Here is a 22235-nt window from a genome sequence, read left to right as displayed (position 1 = left end):
TACTTAAAAATGTTATCCTGACAGTACCAACTATATACCCCCACTCTAAAAACGGCTGATTTTGCAAACATATTGTCCATTTATTCAACACATATGTTTGTCACAATTTTATCAGAAACCACGTAACGGAATGACTTCATATTTAGTCAGCAGCTTGGCAGGGTTAAATTTGGATCTATCAGATAGATACTTTCTCCCAGTTTTACGATACAATTTTTTAAATGTTGAATGAGGGTCATATTTTTCTAGTAAACTGCAGACCAGAATGAGATTCATATTTTGTCGTGAGTTATAACGTGTGTGCGCTTTCCGGATCTGTTAGACTACCTTCTTCCTGTTTTCCAATATTTTTATTTTAGAGAAGAGCTATGCTCAGCACTACAACACTTGCATGCTTGTTGTGGTATTAACTCCTCGTACAGTTGTCAACTCAAGTCCTAGAAATTTTACAGAAAAATGCACATCTTTTATTGTGCGCCTGCATTATGGAATTGTTTGAGAATATTTTTTCTAAAACTTTCAAGACAAAAAAAATAGTGATATTTGTTAAGCAAATATTCAAAGCATGACATTCAAAATGAGCAAACAATAAAGTTGCGAATCTGTTAATATAGAGTTGTTGTAGAAATTTTCCTTTTCTTAATACATTGAACTGAAGTTGTATGACTTCTAATGAGACATCTTTGCACCAGAAACAAGAACGTATACTACTATAACCAGCATTAATACTCATTCCGCATTTAGTCATTTTCGTCAAACTTCTGAAAAGATCGTACCATCTTAGTGTAATCAACTCTTCCTATAGTCTTGAATATTTACAGAAAGATTAGTGTGTGTTTCAGATTAAATATACAAATGTTAGTCAATCTAACAAAGCCAATATAAAAAAGAAGATGCGGTGTGATTGCCAATGACACAACTCTTCATAAGATACCAATTGACCACCGTACGGCATTCAACAATGAGCAAATCCCATACTGTATAGTCAGCAATAAAAGTCTCCGAAATGACAAATGTATTACAATTCAAATAAGAAAACTAACGGCCTAATTTAAGTACAAAACAATGAAGAAAAACAAATATGTAACACAGCAAACAAAAGACAACTGAATAACAGGCACCTGGCTTGGGACAGGCACATACAAACATCAGAACTTTCTTACATTCTGTCAATCAGGGGCCGTGTCAATGAAAGTATCCTAGGACATGTCCTAAGATAGGTCTAAGGACATTATTTAGGATGGTCTTAGGACGTGTCTGAGACATGTCTTAGGATGTAAAACAAAGCTGTCTTAGGACAGTCCTAACTACGATGGTCCTAGGACCATCCTAACACATTTATTTAATTGACAATATATGTAGAGATTTGTATGACATAGATTGAATTGTATTTTAAAACCTATATGTAAAGAGAGGGAGGATGACTCTTATATAGAAAACAATTAACGCAAAATAAAAGTTTTTACGGAATACTAATTAATACGTTATTAAATATGATAAAAGATATAAATGAATTTAATGCGAAAACAAAAGTAAATGGTCCCAAAACTTTGTGATATTCGTGCTGCAATTTTAGTACATAAACTAGTTTTGTCCTTAGGTCCACTCGATTTCATTACATGTATCGAATCAGGACTAGGTAAAAAAGAAGTAAACTTTTTCCCACATTTGAAAATATGTTGCTTATGATGATTGTATTGTTTAGGCTTCAAAAAAGGCATCACGAAATAATTTAATATAATACAATTAAATCTTTAACAAACATTAAACAATATTTGTTTTATTAATTTTATCTAATGATAGTTTAAAATTGTATTAGTATTTTTTGTATTGAGTTTATGCCATATTTGTTGGTTTTTTTACGTTTTAGGACGATGTAGTCTGTAGGACTATCATAAGACACCTAATTGTATATCCTAACTTTAGGACCAAATTTAGGACATATGTTATTTTAGGAGACTTTCGTTAACCCGACTTAGGACTAAAACGTGTCCTAAGACCATCCTAAGACATGTCTTAGTCCTAGGACAGCTTCGTTGACACGGCCCCAGTATTCGAATATTAACGGCAATTGATGTGATCGAATATGGTCCGATTTCGAGATTTGATTTGATTTGATTTTTTGGTGTTTTAACGCCACTTTTAAGCACCACATTTAGGCAATTTCGTGTCGGCCATTTTTTATTGGCGGAGGAAGCCCAGAAAAAACTACCGACCTTCGATAGGAAAACTGACAATCCTAGTCAATCAAGATTAGAGTCTAGTGCATCCGCACGAGCAGGGTTCGAACTCACAACCTCAGTGTTGGCTGGCTTGTGATCACAGTAGTAACTACTTAGACCACTCGGCCACCGAGGCCCCCCAATTTCGAGAAGATCCTCAACTTATGATTTATCAAAAAATAAAACACTGATGAGTAAAGGCACAAACATAAATGCAGAATTTTAAGATGTAATCAATTGAGAGGTTTTGATGCTTCAAACTTTTCCATGAGCAACATTGATGCATGATTGCTCACGAGATTATATCTACCAAAGCTTAGTAGATTTTTCATGAAGAAAGATTTAGAAAGGTAATAAGGGGTTAGAAAGGTAAATGTTACTATTGTCATGTGTTCCGGACTAAAAAACACAACAAGACCATATGTATGTAGATATTTAATCTGACGATAAGTGTATCCCATTAAAGCTTCCACCCACTAAATGTTGTGCGATGATAGTCGGGAGCGCTTATTATTGCTTTTACACCTAGGTTAGCCGGATGTGTCCGAATGAACACAACTTCACTCTGATTGACTTCAAGGACCACTAAACCTGTTGTGGTCCTATAATAAGTTCCCCCTCCACGCGCATCGCACATGGCTGCCCAAACCACTTCCGTGTTGACAACTACTTGTGTAACACGGTTTCCTTGAGATTCACAAACTACTGTCCATGTAAACACATAAATTCCATTTTCAGGGACAGTACACATTCCGGAAAATTTATTGTAATGTCCACCAACATTCGTCAGAACACCGCGGAAAACTAATATATGCTTCGGGGCTGGGATTGGTTCATCTGATGGCATTTAAACATAAAAGGCAATGTTCCCTAGTTTGACTGCCTGTTAAATATAAAGATAAAGTTAGATATACAATATCAGCCGCACTTAGTTTAGAATATATAATGACGAGACTATGGATAATTTCCCGACAATCTTTCTACCCGCTATGCACAACCACAACACCACATTGAACATTTGATCAATGGAATGAGAACCGGTCAGCATCGCTAATATGTGTGAATAGTGGATTTACTCGATATTTATCATTCTTATGTCGTTTTTCATACAAAAGAAATTGTGTTATTGAACATTTTACTAATAAGAAGCCAAAGTTAAACGTTTTATTGCCTATAACATCCTCTTGTTCAACCAACATTGAACATTATAAATTCGTTAATGCCTTTCATTTAATTTGAGCAAATGGTCAAAACCAGAATTGCATTATTTATATACGTTTGGACCCATACACTATATTACCTGATACATTTTTATGTGTGTGCGATACTTTTTTCATATGTGTAAATAGTGCCCTTTTGAATTCACAGAGTTTATTGACTATGTTTGGTTCAATGAACTTCAAATAATGGATATAACAGATGCAACAAAGACTGTTGCATATCTTGACTTAAAATTTAAGAAATTGACAATGAGTGTTGGTTAAGATCTTAACTTTACGACAAAGGAGAATAAATTAACATCCCAGAAGTGGTTTTTATGGTGTCTGTATCTTCCAATCGATACGATCTTTGGATCTTGCATTTTCTATCATGTTTTGCTTGCTATAGGGTCACTGCATACGATTCATGCATTGAAAAAAGGTTCCAAACGTAAAGGTGAAGTCATCCATTTTAAAGTTTTACGATCGCTTTTATCATTTCGTTTCACCTAATAGAATATCCTTAGCACAATCCCGTGACACGATTGGGAATCGTAAAATTGTTTTCCTGCTACGAATAACACTGCGGGCATGGCTCTTTTAAAGCAGGAGGTGCTCATGTTATCCTTCTAGAGCAGATGCATGCGCGCCATCTTATTTTTTTCTGAATCTTTTTCATTTGACTGTTGTTTGTTATTTTGATGATTTTCTTTTTCATGATCATGATGGCGTAGTCTGTTTTATAGGAATATCGGGCTTTTACTGTCTATTGGTATATTCTTTTTATACTCTATTTTAAATAAGCTAGAAAATCTAGGCTTTTACCTTGGCGAAAGACCCTGTGGATACATCTGTGAAGCAAAAACATAATCTTGTTATAGAGCGTATTACACACATACCACTTATACGACGCTGCCGTTGAAGAATAGGAACAGTAATTCCTTTCGATGACTGTTTAACATCATCTGTTCTGTTATTTTTTACATTAACGTATGTTTCCTCATAGTTCTTCTGTAATTTTGAATCGAAATCAGCGGTGAAGACAATTTCTTTGGCTTTATCGAGTTTTCTACATTCACAATCTGCTGATTCCAAGATGGCGATTCTGTTTTCAAGCTTTTTAATGACATGGATTTGATTTTCAATAGTCTCTGATAGCTGTGTGTTGACTTTCTTTAGTTCTGATTGTTGCTGTTGAATTTCAGTGAAAAAAGTTTCTACGTGTTTCCATTTTTCGCTGTCACTTAGAAACGCGTCTGCTGGAAGAATTAAACACAATAAAAGACCGTAAACTGATGGAAGTCCCATAATGTAATAATTTATTATTGTTCTACAATAGACTTACAAGGTCAACGATAAGGAATTTTATTCTTATCAAATATTAGTTGTATGATTTTAAAGACAGATTTAAACATCAGAGTTTCCATTACGTTGATCAGTGTGCCTTCCCTGCTCTTTATCACGCCTTCATGAGGAATGCGTTGTCTTCTCAATGTGGAATACAGAATAACTAACCAAATAACATGCAGCTAACAAAAAGAATATGTTTGTGCTATTAAGGGAATGCTTTTGATAACTATTCTTAACAAAAACAAATTAACTTTCTACATTACACATAAATTTCAATTATAGGCAGATTAGAATTTTGTATTCTGTATAATATTTTCTTGACTAGCATTTTTTTACTCGGTATAATATTGTGTGGACTTAATATGTTTTTAAAGTTTTGTTTTCCCTTTTCCCACTTAACAAGTTTTATCGATTTAAAAAGTTGTTTATTTCTGTTCTATGCCATTATTGCAATTAAACTGCAATAAGAAACTTCTCCATTTTAAGTTTGCACATCATGTTGCAAATTCAATAATTTATTTGGCTTTTTAACTTTTTTGGATTTGAGCGTCACTGATTCGTCATTTGTAGACGAAACGCGCGTCTGGCCTAAATATAAAATTTTAATCCTGGTATCTATGATGAGTTTATTTACAACCACTGGGTCGATGCCACTGCTGATGGAGATTTATTTCCCCGAGGGTATCACCATCCCCTTAGTCAGCACGGTGTCTTCATCGAATGCCAACATTATGGGCACAGGACGTTTGTGCTTTTTTACCTGTAAAAAGATAGGACATTTGCGCTTCAAAAACTATGGACATTTTGGCTTTTAATTTTGATTCACCTGTAATAAATTGACTGGACATTTGCGCTTTATCCTTATAGTCGTCTACCTGCAAATGAATTTAACTTAAACATGTATTTATCAATTCATTATAGTAAGACAAATGGTCCATAATCCTTCCATACCCACTATAATGAACAGTTCTACTCAACTCATCCAATTTATTTTTTAAATATATATTGAAGAGTATCATTTAACAACATACGGCGAATTACATTGAGATTCGTTTTTATGATGAACAGGCACCCCAGTCAATGATTGAGAAAGAGAATTATTATTATTTATTATTTATTTGAAATGTTGGCGCATTACCATGCAGTCAGAATAGATAATGCTAACATAATATTACAGGTAAATTGTCGGTAGATTAGAGGATGTTGGCATTCAAGGAATAAACCGTCAGCACTTCTGTGCTGACATATATTATCATTGATATGGTCATATTCATAAGTTAACTTTTTACAAAAAATTTGAATTTTTGACATACTAAGGTGTTTTTTTTACCTCAGTAATAGATAACCTTTAGCTGTATTTGGCAAAACTTTCAGGAATTTTGGACCTCAATGTTCTTCAACTTCGTAGTTTATTTGGTCGTTTTAACTTTTTTGGATTTGAGTGTCACTGATGAGACTTGTGTAGACGAAACGCGCGTCTGACGTAAATATAAAATTTTAATCCAGGTAGCTATGATAAGTTTATTTCATGCCATCATAAAATCTTGTTCTTTCGTAACAATTTGTAATTTTCAGTAAAACAAAGTAAGTGGGGTTGTAGAGTCCAGCCAACCTGAGAATCCTTCGTCTAATCCGCCAATGCTTGATCTTTTTTAAAGATCTTTTCAACCTACAATTTTTATTTATTCAAAGTCTCATTGTGGTCCGACGGATGATAAGTTTGTGGTGAAGGAAACTTTTAATCAGATTTTTTTAACCTGCCTAAATGAGTCTCCTTTATTCTCTACGGTACTGAAAAGTAAAGTTTTTTGTCTCACCTGTGACGAAAGTGGCGAAAACAAGACTGAGTCCGGCGTCGGCGCCGTCAACAATCGTTCAAGTTTGTGATAATTTATACAGACAAATCTGGATTAACTGTGTTCTAAGCGTACATGAATATGGAGATAAACAGTAGGGTTAAATTGTCCTTAAATTCTTTACAACACTTACATATAATAAGATATTTTGAACTTTTTTCGTTTTTGGAAGACAGTTAAGAAACGGTTAACCAGAAGGAAGTTATTTTGTTGAATTTTGAGACAGAAATAAGTTATATCTACCTTTTAGCATAGAAAATTAAAACCCATTTCCTTATTCCTCATCTAAATATGGAAATTAAAAAAGAGGACATTGACTAACGTAAGTAGGCACTTTGAAAAACACTTAAACATCTAATTTAAGACAATTAAGTTTATCGATTATTTAAATTAGTCTACTCTTTTAATAATATATATATAACTAAAATAGAACATCGATGGGAAGTAATCCTTTGATAGCTTCACATGTTCATTTCTATTTTTGGAATATGATCACTTGAATACCTGTAAAATTTTATTGCTATTTCCTTATATGTGTGCATATGTTGTTTTCAATCGGGAGTTTTGATAAATCGGAGGATGTTATCGTATACACATAGTTATTTCTATTTCTTAAGGTATGTGTTTTGTAATGAGGTACGTTTGTACAAATTGTTCAATTTATGTATATGTAAATCTGAACTTTTTTGAAAGATGGGTAAAATTTGTATTGGTATTGCGTAAAAAAAGGAAATAACGGTGATCTATAAATCATCACCTTCAAACTAACGGTGTAGTGAAACGTGTATTAGTTGTCTAGCAAATTACGCAAATTTTTATTTCACAAAAGTATGATGTAATATTTACTCTAGAATATAAAATATCCGCCAGGATGGTGCTTTGTTGATCGGACCAAAATCATACTGAAAATTGGCATTTATCCCTTTTCCGTCAAGCAAAAAGAGCAAACTTCAAGACTCATTGGCTTGAAGTCAAAGTACTAATCTGACAAGAAATGATCGCATACATCATCCTGTATGTCGTTTTCTTCTTTGTAAAAAGTACGGTTCAAAGTCTCGATCTAGCGAAAAAATGGTTCATATTAATTTCGTATTACTTCATATTAATTTCGTATTACTTAGTATATGTTATCATTCTGAATGTGCAATTGGTATATGTGCTGATCATTCGGCATTAACATATCAAGTGTTCATAGATTTTCGTTTTGTATGAAACAACATACCGTAGTTAATTCGCACACAACATAATTTTATTTTGTTGATGTCGTTGGGTAAATAAATGCATGGATGCTAACCGGGCGGATCAATCAATTTTCAAAGGGAGTGAGGGAGGAAAAAAAATATATATTTCCCCATTCAAATGCAATTGTCGTTAAAAGAAAAAGAGGGTTAAAACCCCCGGAACCCATCCCCTGGATCCGCTACAGCAGTCCAATATTTAATATAGTACATACGTGATTACAGCGATGACATAATAATGAGAAATGATTAAAAACCTGACTTTTACTAGACAAACAGACTTAGTCATTATGATTAACTCATAATCTACGAGAAGACATTAGAAAATGTGTGTGTGTTCTTTTCGTGTGTTTGACCTGCACTCCATGCAGACACGTTATCGAATTTAACAGCACCAGGCAATAGCTTAATTTGTTTTTATGCTGCTTTTCTTTCTTTTTTTCTTTTATTTTTTATGGGGATCTCAGTTCAGTGCAACAGTTATTTACTTAATTTGAGGAAGTAAGAAATTAAAAATTTATCTGAATGAGGTAATTCTATCTATAGTTATGGTTAAAAAGGAAATTTATTGATTAAATACTAGTCAAAAAGTACATTAAACAAAATTTTAAACAAATATAGGAGTTAATTATACTATGAGGTTAAAGTTCTTATTGTTTGCATATTAAACAATTGCAAACATCTCGATGGTTTGTCGAAATAATTTTTTGATAGTTATGGTTGATATAAGATTAAACCATATTTAACAATGTATTTTGAATTAACAACCTCAACTTCAATTTCATTTCTCGTACAAATCCATACTGGGCATCACATAACGATGACTTGTATACATGCGAGTAGTGTGATGCGCAAGGCACAAGTACAGGCACAACAAAAATGAGCTAAGACTGCTGGAATATACTGAAAGCAAGCGCAAACGGAAACCTTATTAATTTGCATTATCATCAATTCCTGTCCTCATTTACACGTATGATTAAAAGTTAAAACTGAAAACTGAAAATGGAAACGGGGAACCAAAAGTGTGTCAAAGAGACAACAATATATCCAAAAAGAGAAAAACAGTCCAATGCCAACCAATGGGTCTTTAACAGAGCGATAAAATCCCGCAATAGCTTCAGCTGGTCCCCAACACAAATGTGTGTGTTAGTTAAGAGTTAAATTCAATGTTAATTTGTTTTTTTGCGAGTTTCCCATCAGTAAATAAGATATGACACTTATATAAAGATTGACCAAACCACACGTTTGTTGTTGATTAGTATGTTCACTACCATACATATTATATAACAATCTAAACAATTAAGTGCATCATGTCATTTGTTACATGTTGTATTAAATGTATCATCATATTATTACATAACTTGTCCTCATCAGGGGATTGTAATCATTTAAGAACAGTAATTTATCATGTCCGGGATCTTGACATTTTATTGTGAAATATTATCATGATTTTTTTAAGAGACACCAAATATGCATTTTTGCGGAAGTGGATGTCTGACTTTTAACGAACCAAATCTCACTTACATATATATGCAGGAAATAAATACTTTTTTAAATTTCATTACAGGCACTTCATGGGAAAACTATTTGGTGCGGTTGAATAGTTTTCAGCATCATGTCCTCATAAACGTTCTAATTCCATCAATGATTACATTATTTGTAGTAAAGATATGTGAATAAAAACATTGATATCTTGGATACTTCAAAGTGGAGTGATGAATTCACCCAATGAGGGAACACCGCTAATACGAGTTGCTCAAAATGATGAGGGAACGTCATTGTCGTGGATTTTCAGGTGGACTCCTGTGGAATTGCTTGTTGTTTTACATACAGTAACCATTGTGGCACTCGGGACAGTACAAACTTTCTACGTCATCGATGAGACGGCTAAAAAGCATGGTCAGAAACACATTGTACGACATGCCGAAAACGCATGTTACCCTGGAAACATCACAAACACTTCTCACATTAACGATACAAGTAGCATTATTCAAAAGGAGTCTGCTGAAATAATCATGTATTTAGGATTTTGTTCAACATTTGCTTCTGTAATTCCAATATTCTTGCTCGGTTATCTCTCGGATTTCTTTGGGCGGAGGGTGATGTATATCACATCTATTTGTGGAACTGTTTTTAAAGAATTAATTTTGTTGTTAACAGTTTTACTACGGCTACCCATCTGGGTATTGTATATAGGACAGATAGGCTTTGCATTTACCGGTACATTTAGTGGCGCAATGGTTCAAATTTTTGCAACTGTTTCTGACATTACTCCGCCAGGAAAAAAGCGGGCTTTCCGCATAACTGTAGTCCAGGCGATCGGAATGTTGACAGCGGCAGTAACAAATTATTGTATGGGATTCTGGATATTGACTGAAAGATTCAGTGAACCAATTACTATGAGTTTAGCTTTATCTTTGTTGACGATATTTCTAAGTGTATTTATTCTTCGCAAATCTACTGAACACGATTCTCAACCAAAGAGTCTTCTTGGGCCATTGAAATTATATATTAGAGATACACCTCAGCACAGAAGGCGAAAGCTATTACTGTGTTTGCTCGTGTTTTTGTTGTCGTCATCGTGTCTACAAGGAAAACTTGAATACCAGACTTTGTTCCTGATGCATCAACCGATCTGTTGGAATGCATTCAACATTCAGGTTATGCATGCTATTCAAACGCTGGTTAATACAGTGTGTGTTGTCGGCATTGTTCGACTGTTCCTAAAATTTACAGAAGATGTTATGGTACTCTTAATTGGCTCAATATCCGGTATTGCATCTATGTTGATATTGGGCTTTTCTGTGACCAGTTGGATGGTTTATTTACGTAAGTAAATAAGCTTAAGGATTACTTTTGAGTAGTACATCATAATTGTTCCAATAATTGATAGCGTTTGATTGTGTTAGTTTTTATGAACTCCTTTTTAAACATGTTTGTGAGCGCTCAATCCTCCCCTAACATGGGACCTAGGTGTAATAGCACACATTATTTTTCTGGAGACAATGAGACTACATGTATATCAATGAAAATCCATAGTAAATAGACCTTTTATTAACATAATAATTAAGTAATTAATTGTTCAATAATATGACAAAATTTTGTTTTGAAATCAACGTGACGCTTTCATTGCAACACTTTCATATGAGAGGTTTAGCTAGCTATAAAACCAGTTTTAATCCACAATTTTTCTGCATTAGAAAATGTTTGTACCAAGTCAGGAATATGGCAGTTGTTATCCATTCGTTTGATGTGTTTCAGCTTTTGATTTTGCCATTTGATTACGGACTTTCCGTTTTGAATTTTCCTCGGAGTTCGGTATTTTTGTTAATTTACTTTTTACAAGTGTCTAGACGTGTAGTGTGCCAACCATCAACAACGTCTTGAAAGAAAACGGCATTACCGACCTGAGCCACGTGAAATCATTTGATGAAATGATTTGTTCTAATATCTTGCCTTAAAACTGTCCCAGGTTTAATTTATATATGGAAAAGTTTGAAGTTTGTTAACACCCCCACATTTACATTTTTTTATTGCTTTCTGTCATATTTTTAGCGTTTATTGTTTTGTCAAAATTCATGCCGTTGATTTTTTGATTTTTTTTTTTTAATTATTTCACGTTTTTTTTTATGTCAGATTCTTTTATACATGTTGCTTACTATTTGGTATTGGTTTCGTCATTGTTGAATTGTCCATACAGTGACATTGATCTACTTAATTAGGACTCTGTTGTTTAATTGACAGCTATACCACTGTGAAATTGCTTCGTTTTATATTGATCATCACTACCTCATATATCCAGTGTTGTCATTTTAATGATAATTTTCAACATTGCCATATTAGCGGAAGATTTTTCTTGCCATAAAACCTGGTTCAACCTACCATGTTTCTTAAAATGTCATGTATCATGCCAGGAATATTGCAGTTGTTATTACATAGTCCGTTTCTATGTATGTTTGCGTTTGTTTTTGTTGCACATCAGTGTTTTTGTTGTTCCGTTGTTTTCCCCTTATAGTTGATGTGTTTCCCGCATTTTTAGTAACCCAGATTTGTTTTTTCTCAATTCATTTATGACTTTTGAACAACGGTTTACTACTGTTATTTTTATGAATCAACCTCAACCAAATAAAAAAAACCAAGCAGAATATGTAGCAGATATCACAATATGTTATATGTGTTATTTAATTTTTATTCTATAGATGTTATTTTTGGTTTTGTTTCCATTTCCGTATTTCCAGTCATGCGTGCCATGATGTCAAGGGTAGTTGATCCTCAAGAGCAAGGTATGATACAAATGCATGACTTATTTTATACATGTAGTGTACTTGATATTGCATGGTATAAAATTAGTGAATATTAATACAGCAACCAAATAACAAAATATAACCAATTTACAGGTCCATAAACCACTCTGTCTACCATTTAACTTTACCGGTCAAAACATTTGTTCAGTTATAAAATGTCTCGAAATGATATTGTTTCTAGTTGTTTCGCAGTATTCGTCGTCATTAACGAGACCAAAGACCATTATAAGTTTCTTTTTCTTGAATTAAAGGGTTGTAAAGGATGACTACTTCAAAAGCTCTTGCCGCACTTGTGTACAGACAAAATGGCACTGTTCAGATATAAAATCTACATCGCGTTTATCATGAAATCACCTATTTCGATCTCACATTTGGTAATTTTGTAAACATGCAAAATAGAGATATTAAAAGTTAACCAGTGAATCTGAATGCTTGTAGAATGTGATATCCTGTGATATTTACTTAGCAGAAAGATCATAATTATCATCGAGTAACTAGCGTACTTACATCTTTTTACTGGGCAATATTTTAGACTATAAGACGTGGTACGGTACTTATCCATCCCAAATTCATGTATTTAGTTTAAATGTTTAATGTTATATTTGTAATTCTCATCGGATTTTGTCAAATGTGTTGACGTCTTTTCTATTATATTTATGTGTTATGGTAAAGAAAATTAATCACCGCCTTCATTTATCAGATTTGATTTCGTTCAACGTAATCAGTACGATATTTTACGTTTGAAGTTAGATTCATAACAAACCGGACATAGTTTTATAATATAGTTAATTGCTACCTCAGTTTTATATTAATAAGAATTAAAATGTGCTTTGTTATTTAATGCAATATCAGTATTTAGTTCAAATATATAATCTTAAATTAATCCTAATTGTATCTTATTCATTCTTATGTGACGTCATTTTTCATTTTTTGATGATCTGTTTTACTAATTCAAATGACGTCATTTTTTCGTCATTTTTCAGTTCCAAATAGGACGTCACTTGGCGTAGAGGTTTAAACGTATTCGGATGTGTCTACTTTTGTGTTTCAAATGTCTGGTTATGTAAATGTATTTCAGTTGTTTCCTGTAATTAGTTAATACTTCAGCTTTATCATGTACATCTTTTGAATATTCATTTTATTAAATTTACTGTTTGCAAAAGTATAAATTACTCTAAATTATAGGGATTTTCTGGTAAGTTCAACTTTGTACTCGTTTCGGCTTTCAAACTTTTGTATCTGTGCGTCACACATAGGTCTTGTGTGGACAAAATACACTTCTGGCGTATCAAAATTTTGAACTTGTTGTCTTTTGTTGGCTGTTGTTCGTGTGATTCTTTGTCAATTGTGTTCTCCAATTTATTTATATTGTAGTCCTGTGTTGTCATTTTGATGTTATATTTCACATGGCCATAAAAGTGCGAGGTTTGGCATGCCACAAAACCAGGTTCAACCCACCATTTTTTCCTTTAAAAATGCCCTGTACCAAGTCAGGAATATGGTCATTGTTATATTATAGTTCGTTTCTGTGTGTATTACATTATAACGTTGTGTCGTTTGTTTTCTCTTATTTTTGAGTGTAAATTCACATTGCGATAAGACGTGTCACGGTACTTGTCTATCCCAAATTCATGTATTTGGTTTTGATGTTATATATATATGTTATATTTGTTATTCTCGTGGAATTTTGTCTATGTGTGTTACATTTTAGTGTTATGTCGTTGTTCTCCTCTTATATTTAATGCGTTTCCCTCGGTTTTAGTTTGTTATCCCGATTTTGTTTTTTGTCCATGGATTTATGAGTTTTGAACAGCGGTATACTACTGTTGCCTTTATTTAGACTTTCGGATTTCAAATTATTCATTTCAAGTCTCACCGACCATATAGAAGAAATTAATATCCAAAGTGTAAGTTTGTTTTCTCTTATTTTTGAGTGTAATTTCACATTTCGATAGACGTGTCACGGTACTTGTCTATCTCAAATTCATGTATTTGGTTTTGAAGTTATATTTATTATTCTCGTGGGATTTTGTCTGATGCTTGGTCCGTTTCTGTGTGTGTTACATTTTAGTGTTGTGTCGTTGTTCTCCTCTTATATTTAATGCGTTTCCCTCGGTTTTAGTTTGTTACCCCGATTTTGTTTTTTGTCCATGGATTTATGAGTTTTGAACAGCGGTATACTACTGTTGCCTTTATTTAAGTAAAATATTCAACATAATAAATTAGATGTCATGTTATTTGCATTACACATGAGGTCCTATCACCGGTTATGTGTTTGTATTTTTAGGATTTTTGTTTGCCAGTATTGCTGGTTTGGATGAGTTACAAGCAGCATTAACCGGAGTTGTATATGGTAAAATGTATACGGCGTCAGTTGATTGGTTTCCTGGGTTCATATTTCTCATAATGGCTGCAGTGTTTTCCGTAGCCCTTGCTGGTTCTATGTAAGTAGTGACTTTTATATCTATCAATTTCAAGATAAGAAATCGGATGTCTTCCGTCATCATTGATTGTAAAACGTAAGAAAACATTCGATTTAGATTTTTGAAATATTTATCAATTTGTACAATGTTTCACCTAAATGAGAAATTCAGTGTTTATTTTTACAAATACTAGTTTTAAACTGTCCTTTAGTTAACATATTCGGAATTGTTCTTTGATAATCCATGATTACTGTTGTAATGGCTGGGAGTAAAATTTCAAGCGTATTATTTTTCCTTTGACAGATACATAACTATAATAAACATTCTTTTATTTCTATTGCAGAATACTTTATAAATGGCTGAAAGGAGATAGGCCCGACAGAATTTGAAATAATTCAAAATGGCGGAATTATGTTATAGAAATGGCAATTTATTATCCGAAACGTTCCGAGTTGTTTTACTATATGCTTTTGTATCATTTTGTATAATTGTTTATTTGTAATAACATGAATCTTTCTTTAATGTGTGGTTTCATTTTCATATGTTTATGTTTTTGCAATAGTTTGTCCTTATTAATTAGTTCTAACATGAATCCTTCATGTATGAGTGTTTTCAACATGCTTTAATTATATATAGTCACTCTTTTTTAGTTTTAACAAGAATCTGTTTTTCTATTTATGTTTTTATATGCTTTTGCAACATTTTGTCATTGTCATATTTTTAGCTTGAATGTTTCTTTAACGTGTGTTTTTTTTTTTTATTTGTATTCTTTTGCAAAATTTGAATATTGTATATATTTGTTTTTAAATGAACCTTTCGTTTAACCTTTATATTTTGTGTGTTTTTCACATATGCTTTTTCAACATTTTATCATTCATTATGAATCTTTTTTATTGGGTGTGTTTATATATACTTTTGCAACGAGTTTTGTTTAATTTTTTAATAAACTGTCTATTTTTTCCACAGTGGTTATTTACTTAAAGTCATTCACAGTACATGGGTTATGTCACTGATTTTGTTAAAATGTTGCAAATAACCTTGGTTTATTGAACTATAACTGAAAATGGAAAATATAATGAATTAATTTTACCTCTTTTATTATCTTAGATATTACTGATAGACTAGTTTTCAATACGGATGAATATCTGACCCCTCATATCTGTATCGAAAGCACATACAATCTTCGAAAAAAACTTCTAAAGATTTCTTAAAACCATCATATTATGGAAACTTTACATGACATCAATATATAATAATTTTCTTTATAAACAAAATTATATGTTGTTGATACATAGATCTAAAGTTATGTTTTACTAAAATCTGTGACCTAGCCTATTTACTGTAACTTGATCTTAAGGAATGGCTATATTTTTTTTCTGTCTGAAGAAATAACATCAAAACGTGGTGCACACTGAATAACCAGCTTAGCGGGTTATTTAAAATTGTGCACCACATTTTTTTCGGTTATTTCGAAAAGATCGATTTTTTTACAGTCATTTCATAGAGAAAGTTACAGAAAATGGGCTAGTTTAGAAAATATATATAAATGATTGATGTTTGTAACAGAACAAGATTGTTCTTTCAAAATTATTACTGTTCGTGACGCCGGTTTGAGACAGAAATCTGCTCTGCCAACACTAATAAGACTCAACATATCTGCTCAGTCTGGCGTTCCACTGAAATGAAAAACAAAAAACGTGGACTAAAAAAGAATGAATGGTTTATCCTTGGTACATTGTCAGATATCATCGTAATGGTTTAATTACTCTTGCTTTGGAGAGAAATGTAGCGTTGCTTCCCTTTATTTAGCAGATTAATAACTGTCTATTATTACCTTAGTCCTCCTAAAGCTCAGCTTTAGTATGGCCTTGGAAGGTGTGTCAGGAGACACGGTTTCATGGGACACATAAATTCTGAAGACCATAGAGTCAAGGTGTAAACACGCTTTTCTGGATTTATTTTATTTTATTTTACCATATAACACACACAACCCCCACAGAACCTTTACCAAGTTATCATCCACATATCATATCCCATTCCCGTCTATTCTCCACATACTCTCTCAGCTCCCACTTACGAGTGTGCGCGTACACATAAACTAGCCCCTCAAAAAGAACAAAAAGTGAAAAAATGATTGTTTAGCATGATTAAGTTTTGTGTAAATTAATTTACCCAAACGGCCTTTCCAATATCTTTAAAACTAACTTCATAGATCTATCGTTGTTTCGCGAAAACTTTCACGAGTACATCTACAATATTAGGTCAATGTCAGGAAAATATAAACTTTTTTGTATGAGGCTTAGAAACTGAGGAAAGGCGATGTTCTATCAAACCCTTCTCCAGTTTTGCGCCGAATACAAAAAAGTCTATATGTTGATGACATTAACCTAATATTGGTTTTATACTGCAACTTAAATTAATACATTTATAGCTTTTTTAATAGTAACACAAATGTCAAACTTATTTTCATCCCTTAATGGACCCCTGATTGTGGAGAAAGTGTTCCATGAAGAAATTGACATTATACAAAAAAAAAGCTAGGTTACTATATTTAGGAGATAAAGACAGATTGTTGCAGTATAAAACCAGGGCCGTAACTACATTGAGGCAAATGAGGCAAATGCCTCATGCTGGAAATTTAAAAAAAACAACAACAAAAATAAAATTGTCTTTATATCAAATTGTTTTCACGGAAAGTGTCTTGCAAGAAGCAAGTTCTCTTCACTCCCTGATGTCGCCCCTGCATTTTTTTCGTGATCTATAGATATGTTTCTATTTTACTTTTGGTTTTCGGAGTTGATGGTCTATTGTTTGTACTTCTGTGTCTCGGGTTTGTCTTTTTTTCTTTTATTGACTTGTCCTACTTTATGACTATAGTCTGAGTGTTGATTTTCATTTGTAAACGTGTGCAATGTTGCATGTCCACCGATGTCCAGATATTGTGCGGGAAAATATTTTAAGAATATGCTCTCGTTTTTTATATAGATTAGACCGTTAGTTTTCCCGTTTGAATGGTTTTACACTGGTAATTTTGGGGCCCTTTATAGCTTTTTGTTCGGTGTGAGCCAAGCCTCCGTGTTGAAGGACGTACATTGACTTAAAATGGTTTACTTTTATAAATTGTTATTTGGATGGAGAGTTGTCTCATTGGCACTCACACCACATCTTCCTATATCTATCTACGATGCTATACTGGACACAGAAAAATTGTCGTTTCTGCATGGATAATTGAACTTGATATCAAAGAATACAAATATTTTTTTTGTCTTTTTTCCCCATTGATTAAGATATTCAATTTTCTATATCACTTTTGTGCATGTCTCACCTAGTTTCTGTGATTTAAACGACTCGGAGAAAATACCGGCAATTTTTCTTAATATGGATTGTGAAATTGGGTATTTTCTCTGAGTCGTTTAAATCACTCGAAACTAGCTATATATAGGTGAGACATGCACAGAAGTGATAGATATGTATTATAAATATAGAAAATTTACTTTTTCAATCAACAACAAAAAATAAAAAAATTTCTGTATCATATACCCAAGCTCCTATAAAGTTGATAAAACTACATAGCTGACATGGTTTAAATTAAAGAAAGACCACCAATTTCCCGGTATCAAATCATTTGAAAAAAAAACAATGTATTGCCATATGACCTTTTACATTGAAGGGTTAAACTTGCATCAAGTTGTGTTTGGACAGAAAATAAAGGAATATGGAGTAAACGTGCACGGGACCTAATCGCACACAAAGTTAATGTATAGAAAAAATACAAATGATCAATGGTCAAAGTTTTTATTCCTGTTCTTCATCTTGATAGTTGCTGGAAGGTCTTGGACTTTAATAATCATTAATACCGTAAAAGAAGGTCAAGATGCATGGTCCCTAGTGTCGACTTAAGCAGTACTAGTACTTTAAGTATACTACTGCACTGTCACTATATTTAAATCTAGTCATAAAAAAATCACCAAAGTCAGCACAATACAAGACAAGAGCAAACAGACAGACCTGATATTAATGAATATGAGAAATACGACTTTTACTTTATCCTACATATCGGTCTTTTAATGTTGCCCCTTAAACCTAAAAGTCTTAAATTACAATAAATCTATTTTGTTTTTGCTTTGAGACCAGAATATTGTCGAAAAAATAGCTAAAGATTATTTGCGTTTTAATGTAAGAAAGAGTCCGTGGAACGCTCAGAATGCATGATTTTGCGTTATTTTTCTCAGAGCTTCTGGTGGCCTTAATCGGCCCCCAGACCCCTCGCCAAAATTTTTTCGCCTCGCTACGCTCGGCGAATATGTTTCGCCTCACTATTAAAAGAGGCTAGTTACGGCCCTGAAAACAATATTTATGTTCGTTTTTGTTCAAAATGGAGATACGGGCGCTGATCCAGGCATTGGAAAGGGTGGGCACTTTAAAAAAAACACTTAAACATCTAATTTAAGGTAATTAAGTTTGTCGATCATTTAGTCTACTCCTTGAATAAAATAGAACTATAATTTAAAATAGAAAATCGAGGGAAAATTATCCTTTTATAGCTTAACACGTGCAAATCTATTTTTGGAAGATGAACATTTGAATACTGCCTTTCTGTATGTGTACACATGTGTTGTTTTCAATCGGGAATTTTGATAAATCGGAGGATGTTATCCTATACACATAACTATTTCATTTTCTTAAGGAAAGAGTTATGTAATTAGGTAAGTTTGTAAAAAAAAATCAATTTATACATATGTGAAGCTCAACTTTTTTGAAAGATGGATAAAACTTAAATCAGTATTGCGTAAAAAAATGGAAATAACGGTGATCTATAAATCATCACCTTCAACTAACGGTGTAGTGAAACGTGTACTAGTATTATTTATTTTGCAAATTACGCAAATTATTATTTCACAAAAATATAATGTAATATTCAATCTTATTAAAATAAGTTCTCATCACTTGCTCCTCGATTTTTTATATCTCACACGGCGACATATAAAAAATCGAGGATCAAGTGATGAGAACTTATTTTAATAAGATTGTGTATTATATATCTATATAGAATTATTTTCTTTCAGAAAGACAGGTCATTCTTTTTCAGAATCAAACCGGACGATACCATGTTTCAATGAAATATGCTCCAAGGCATAAAATAATGACCTGTGTGATGTCATTATTTTCCTTGATAAAAATGCAATCTATAATTTACTTCAAAATTTTATTCGTCTGATAGTTTTTTGTTGCCGATTTGAAAATTTATTTTTTAAAGTTCAATCGATGATAGGTGTAAAAGAAACCGTCAATGCCCGCATTTTAATTTTACAAACAAATAACGTGAAGTGTTGTTAATTTATCGCTACAATAAAGAAACATTATCATATATGTGAGATGAATTTTAATGTAGACTTTCATAAAAGAAAGCCAGATTTAACATATTCGTGCTTAAGATTTTGAAAATCTTATTGAGTCACACTGAATAGGTTGATAGATTTTTGGTTGCTTGCTTAACGTCTAGTGGCAAATATTTCATGCATGTCCAGGACGATACACACTGAATGAAAATCATACTTTGACCTACATGTATTTATATTCGTCTTCGTGTCAGTTCTTAACTTTTTTAAATTTATGTATACCTTTTACTCTATCAAATGTTCAACTAATAAGATAATCTTATTTTCTATTGAATAACATAAACGTAACTCACAAAAAGGTCGGGTGCGGAGGGTATATCATTATATCCTGATTATCTATTTCATTCGATTCAATTAAAATTGTTAAAAAAATAAGCACTTTTCCGCGATAGAAATGACATTACAAATCGAAAAAAAAAACATAAAAAACATACGCCCTCCACCTTTTTCCATAATCTAAGTGGTACAATAAATTACTTACAATGTGTCTTGTATTTGTCATACACCGTTATCGGATGGTAACAATACATTTGTGTCTTACTTCATGCAGTTACAGTAATATTTTTATTGTGTATGGATAATAAATTTTAAAAGTTTTTTTTTCTAGATTAATTAGTGAGTTGATTTTCACATTCTACATAGCCGTAGGGCGTATTAAAACCTGAACGCATTAGAAAGGAATATCCCACTTTAGTGTTGTCGGTAAGAAAGGATACTAAATTTTGCAAATCTTTATCAAAAATAATATTCTTTTGACGGTATATAAGTCAGATAATGCATATTTTAAGGTTTTTCTTGTCGTAGAACACACCTCGGGGTGTCAGGATTGCTCAAAGAAAGACCTCCCTACGGTCGGTCTTTCATTTGATAAATCCTGTCACCCCTCGGTGTGTTCTACGACAAGAAAAACCTTAAAATATGCATTATCTATAACATATTTACTCTAGAATATAAATTATCCGCCTTGATGGTGTCGTAGATCGGTGTGCTGTCTTGATGGTCGGTCCAAAATCAGCCTTCAGATTGACATTAACCACTTTTCCTCCAAGCAAAAAGAGTAAACTTTAAGACTCATCAAATTGGCTTGAAGTCAGTGTAATCTGACCATAAATGATTGTTTGCATCATACTGTATGTAGTCTTCTAATCTACCTGATAAAAAGTCATGTTCAAATTTAACGTTTCGATCTAGTGAAAAACATAACAAAAAACAAAATGTTATTGAAGTCGTTTGATAAGTTCATTGATGCTACCAGTTTCAAAAGGGAGGTCCAACCGTATGTCCCCTTTCAAATGCATTGATCTTCAAAAAAGGGGTGTTCCAACTACATAAATAAACTCATCATAGATACCAGGACTAAATTTTGTATATACGCCAGACACGCGTTTCGTCTACAAAAGACTCATCAGTGACGCTCGAATCCAAAAAAGTTAAAAAAAAAAAAAAAAAAAAAAAAAAAAAGGCCAAATAGAGTACGAAGTTGAAGAGCAGTGAGGACCAAATTTCCTTAAAGTTTTGCCAAATACAGCTAAGGTAATATATGCCTGAGGTAGAAAAGCCTTAGTATTTCAAAAAAATCTAACTTTTGTAAACAGTTAATTTATAAATATAACCATATCAATGACAATTCGTGTCAGCACAAAAAGTGTTGACTACTGGGCTTGTGATACCCTCGGGGAAATATATCACCACCAGCAGTGGCATCGACTCAGTGGTTGTAAATAAACTCATCATAGATACCAGGACTAAATTTTGTATATACGCCAGACGCGCGTTTCGTCTACAAAAGACTCATCAGTGACGCTCGAATCCAAAACAGTTAAAAAGGCAAAATAAACGAATAAACACACCCCTGGATCCACCACTTCTGTCCAATATCTTATACAGTAGGCTCGTGATAACAGCGATGGCATCTCAATGAGGAATGATAATAACCCGGATTTTTACTAGACAAACAGACTTAGCCATTATGCTAACTCTTAAAGGAACAGTATACGGGAAGACGTGTTCGTTCAACCTCATTTGAAAATGTTTTTTTTTTTTTTGTTTTTTTTTTACTTCTTCTTTTCGCGTGTTTGAATTTCAAACCACCAAAATCTTTTTTGTTTCTTTTGCTGTTTTTTTTTTTTTTGGTTGTTTTTTTTTTTTTGAAGGGGGATGTCAGCTTAGTGCAACAGTTATTTGGTTAATTTGAGGAAGTATTATCGGAATGAGGTAACCCTATCTATAGTTATGGTTAAAAAG

At 32.8% G+C, this 22235-nt stretch overlaps 1 protein-coding gene and 2 long non-coding RNA genes across 5 annotated transcripts; 1 reads left to right on the top strand and 2 right to left on the bottom strand.

Moving 5' to 3' along the window:
• Positions 1–2644: 2644 nt before the first annotated feature.
• Positions 2645–4739, bottom strand: LOC143066600 (uncharacterized). Of its 2 annotated transcripts, none has more exons than XR_012975692.1 (2): positions 4247–4739; positions 2645–3105 (listed from the first exon to the last, which is right to left on the bottom strand). It is a non-coding gene; the product is annotated as an uncharacterized LOC143066600 (long non-coding RNA). The 2 variants fall into 2 exon arrangements; XR_012975693.1 differs by having other exon boundaries at positions 4321–4739.
• A 2358-nt stretch (positions 4740–7097) lies between these two features.
• LOC143069156 (proton-coupled folate transporter-like) lies at positions 7098–15553 on the top strand. Of its 2 annotated transcripts, none has more exons than XM_076243644.1 (5): positions 7098–7244; positions 9433–10694; positions 12065–12148; positions 14457–14613; positions 14936–15553. In XM_076243644.1, the coding sequence occupies exons 2-5, from the start codon at positions 9581–9583 to the stop codon at positions 14979–14981; spliced, it is 1401 nt and encodes a 466-aa protein (XP_076099759.1). In that variant the 5' UTR covers positions 7098–7244; positions 9433–9580; the 3' UTR covers positions 14982–15553. The 2 variants fall into 2 exon arrangements, with proteins under 2 accessions (XP_076099759.1, XP_076099757.1); XM_076243642.1 differs by having other exon boundaries at positions 7110–7263.
• A 119-nt stretch (positions 15554–15672) lies between these two features.
• On the bottom strand, positions 15673–20573 carry LOC143069157 (uncharacterized). Its single transcript, XR_012976331.1, has 2 exons — positions 20473–20573; positions 15673–16268 (listed from the first exon to the last, which is right to left on the bottom strand). It is a non-coding gene; the product is annotated as an uncharacterized LOC143069157 (long non-coding RNA).
• Positions 20574–22235: the final 1662 nt, after the last annotated feature.

This window comes from Mytilus galloprovincialis, chromosome 3 (assembly GCF_965363235.1).
Source record: "Mytilus galloprovincialis chromosome 3, xbMytGall1.hap1.1, whole genome shotgun sequence".
Lineage (NCBI taxonomy): Eukaryota > Metazoa > Mollusca > Bivalvia > Mytilida > Mytilidae > Mytilus > Mytilus galloprovincialis.
Note: the sequence above shows the minus strand (reverse complement) of the source record. Positions and strands in the feature narration are given on the sequence as shown.

What these genes read in the sequence shown, in the direction of transcription:
- LOC143069156 (XM_076243644.1), top strand. Translation starts at nt 9,581, where the DNA reads ATGAATTCACCCAATGAGGGAACACCGCTAATACGAGTTGCTCAAAAT. An exon ending in CAGTTGGATGGTTTATTTAC is followed by an intron (nt 10,695 to 12,064) that starts GTAAGTAAATAA and finishes TTTATTCTATAG; the next exon opens with ATGTTATTTTTGGTTTTGTT. An exon ending in AGTTGATCCTCAAGAGCAAG is followed by an intron (nt 12,149 to 14,456) that starts GTATGATACAAA and finishes TTGTATTTTTAG; the next exon opens with GATTTTTGTTTGCCAGTATT.